At 41.7% G+C, this 3,413-nt stretch overlaps 1 protein-coding gene across 1 annotated transcript in view; it reads left to right on the forward strand.

The window, feature by feature from the left end:
- Nucleotides 1-3,413, forward strand: part of LOC104394075 (peroxisomal carnitine O-octanoyltransferase-like) — a gene marked incomplete at its 3' end in the record, with an annotated part of 10,153 nt that overhangs the window by 2,387 nt on the left and 4,353 nt on the right. The window contains exon 2 of the mRNA XM_010003621.1: nucleotides 3,345-3,411. Coding sequence (XP_010001923.1) covers nucleotides 3,345-3,411 — 67 coding nt within the window. The remainder of the gene's footprint in view (nucleotides 1-3,344; nucleotides 3,412-3,413) is intronic.

The raw sequence follows: 3,413 nt of genomic DNA on the forward strand, positions 1-3,413 counted from the left end.
CCTGCTGAAAAGCTGATCCATCAAAAGCAGGTATATTTGCAAGGATAGAGATTCCACAGCTTCTCTGAGCAGCTTGTTCTGGTTTTAGGTCACCCTCACAATTGCAGGAGGGGGAACAAAAACCAAACCAGCAAAGAGGAAAAAAAAAAAGCCTCACATTTCCTTGTCAGAAATTTCCTGTGTTACAGCTTGACTCTGTCCTCTCTTGTACTATTCCTGTGCATCTCTAAGAGGAGCAGTGCTTTTTCTTCACTATGCCTTTCCATTCCATTGTTGTAGAGTGCAGCAAGGTCCTTCACATTCTCTCCTTTAGATGAACGAACTCAGATCTTGATCTCATCGCATGATAAGATGCTCTAGTCTTCTAGCAGTGTTGGTCACCCTTGGAATAGGGACCAAAAATTAGTAATTTTGCTTATTTTCTTTCTTGTAACTTCAATGAAAGAGGATAATCACTCTTGTATGATATTATGGGGGAGTAAGATAATTCTCTGGGAAACCTGGAGTGTTGGCCCAGACCTGAGTCTGGGCAGTCTTTCAGTTTCAGGTTTCCTGGGTGAACACTGTAAACTCCTAAACAGTATAGGTGGATGGCTCTGTTGCAATTATTTCCTTTTTCATCTGTGTTCATAACTGATGGTGGTGCAATTTTAAGTTGCACCTAGGTATTGTTTATATTGTTTAACAAGTCTTTTGGCACATCAGAAGCTTTTCAAAAAATCCTCTTAGGCAAACTGATAAAAAATATGGGCAAGGTAGTGGACAGTCAGGTGGACTAAAACCTGCTCAGCTGCTGGACTCAGGTTTTGATCAGCAGCACATATTCCGGATGTAGGCCAGTTTCTGATGTTGTGCCTCATGTGTCCAGTATTGTTTAAGATCTCATTAATGATCTGGATGATGGGACTCAGAGTGCACTCCAGGTTTGCAAATGATCCAAAGTTGGAAGGAGTGTCTGATGCCCCAGATGAGAGAGTTTGATGGGCTGGAAGAACAGTCTGACAGAAGCATCATGAAGTTTGACAAAGGGAAATGTCAAGTTATGCACCCAGGGAGGTGTAACCCCCCACACCAGCACACGGGGGGCTGACTGGCTGGAAAGCAGCTTTGCAAAAAAGTCCCTGGGGTCCTCTTGGATATCAAGTGTGGTGTGGTCAACATGCTGGAGGAAGGGATGCCATCCAGAGGGACCTTGATGGGTTTGAGAGGTGGGCCCATGCCAACCTTATGGAGTACAAGGCCAAGTACAAAGTCCTGCACATGGGTTCGGGCAACCCCAAGCACAAATACAGATTGGGTGGAGAATAGGCTGAGAACAGCCTTGAAAAGAAGCACCTGGGGGTGTCGGTCAATGAAAAAACCCAATATGAGCTGGCAGTGTGCCCTTGCAGCCCAGAAAGCCAACTGTGTCCTGAGCTGCATCAAAAGATGCATGACCAGCAGGTCAAGGGAGGTGGTTCTGCCCCTCTACTCCACTCTTGTGAAAAAAAAAGCTGTGGAAAAGCTGGGAAAGGACTTTTTACCAGGGTGTGTAGTGATAGGATGAGGGGTAATGTTTTTAAACTGAAAGAGGATAGATTTGTTTAGATGTCAGGAAGAAATTATTTCCTGTGAGAGTGGTGAGGCACTGGAACAGGTTGCCCAGGGAGGTTGTGGGTGCTCCCTCCCTGGAGGTGTTCAAGGCCAGGTTGGATGGGGCTTTGAGAAACCTGGTCTAGTGGAAGGTGTCCCTGCCCATGCAGGTGGGTTGGAATTAGATGATCCTCAAGGTCCCTTTCAACCCAAACCATTCTATGATTCTATGATAAGTTGAACATGAGCCAGCAAGCCTTGCCCTTGCAGCAAGGCAGGCCAGTAGCCTTCAGGTCTCCCTTAGGAGAGTTGTCAGCAGGCAGAGAGGTGATCCTTCACTGTTTGGTGCTGGGGAGGCCATGTCTGGAATGCTGTGTCTGTTTCTGGGCTCCCCAGTACAAGCAAGATAAGGACATACGGAAGTGACCCCATCAAAGGGCCATGAGGACAACTAAGGACTTGGATTATCTGACATATAAGAAGAGACTGAGAGAGCTAGGACTGTTCAGCCTGGGGAAGAAAAAGCTCTAGGAGATCTTTGCAATGCCTATTAATACTTGATGGGAGGAGCAAAAAAAGACTCAGCTACACATTGTAGTAGTATCCAGTGACAGAACAAGAAGTGATGGGCACAACTTAAAATACAAGAAGATCCTTTGAAATAAAATTAATTATTGTGAGGATGGTTAATCACTGGAACAGGTTGCTTCTGTAGAGATTATAGAGACTCCATCCCATCCTTGGAGGTACACAGACCTGAGCAACCTGCTTGTAGATGATCCTTCTGTGATGAGGTGTTGGACTAGATGATCTTCAGAAAAAAAGTAGAGGTTGCAGTCAAGCAGTGATAATTACAGGAAGACACATTTGTGAGGAAGTAAAAGATTTTAATTCTACAAGGATAGGTGGTTGAGACCTTGCCCAGCTGAAACTCCATTGTTACTCACAAAAGCTAGATTAGGGCTGGTACAGATAAATGATTACTAAAAATTATACAAGTATCTTTCCTTGTTTCTTAACACAAGGGTTAGCACTAGCAAGACAGACAAGAAATGTTTCTGTGTGGAAACTGTCATCAGTAGGGCCTGTCACTGACCATAGATTTCGTGGTACAAATGCTTTAAGGAGGGTTTTAGATTATGACTAGTTTTCCAGATGTTTACTGATAACTTTGGACTGTATGGCACATGATCTGAGACAAATAAAAAGTATTTTAAATTATAAAATTGGGTAGTACTGGCTGCCATCAGTGTCGTTCAAAGGTAAGTATAACACAGGGACAGTGAATGTGATTTGATGGGCAAGGTACTTCTAGACCATGAATAGAATTTCTTAAATTAAGCCAAGTAGCTTATGGTTGGTGCAGTAGGGTGGCAGATATGTATGGTTCAATGTATTACATTTACAAACAAAGTTCCTGTAAATTTAATTATTCAGTGAGTTCTGTGACAGCTGATGGAGTTGCAGAAATCCATAGTTTTAACAGCTACAGCTTTAAATAGATGGGATTTAGTTATCTGTTAGGTAGTTTAGACTTTCAGCAATTGCTTTCATTTACTAACATCTGTTTTTATTTAAAGATGTGTATTTATATTTTATTAGAACACATTGATTTATTTATAGATTTAAAAAAATGTTTTCCCTTCAAATATATCTTTTAGAAAAAGAAATATTGAGTATTTTCATCCAATCTCTTGCTTGTGGATATCTGAATCTTGGAATAAATCTCAGTATGCAGTTGTCTTTAAAATAAAAGCATTTTATTTTTACAGTGAAGCCATTTCTAAGTCAAGAAGAATATCAAATTACTGAGAATATAGTTAAAAAATATGAAAATGGGA

Source organism: Chaetura pelagica, unplaced genomic scaffold (assembly GCF_000747805.2).
Source record: "Chaetura pelagica isolate M959 unplaced genomic scaffold, ChaPel_1.0 scaffold418, whole genome shotgun sequence".
Lineage (NCBI taxonomy): Eukaryota > Metazoa > Chordata > Aves > Apodiformes > Apodidae > Chaetura > Chaetura pelagica.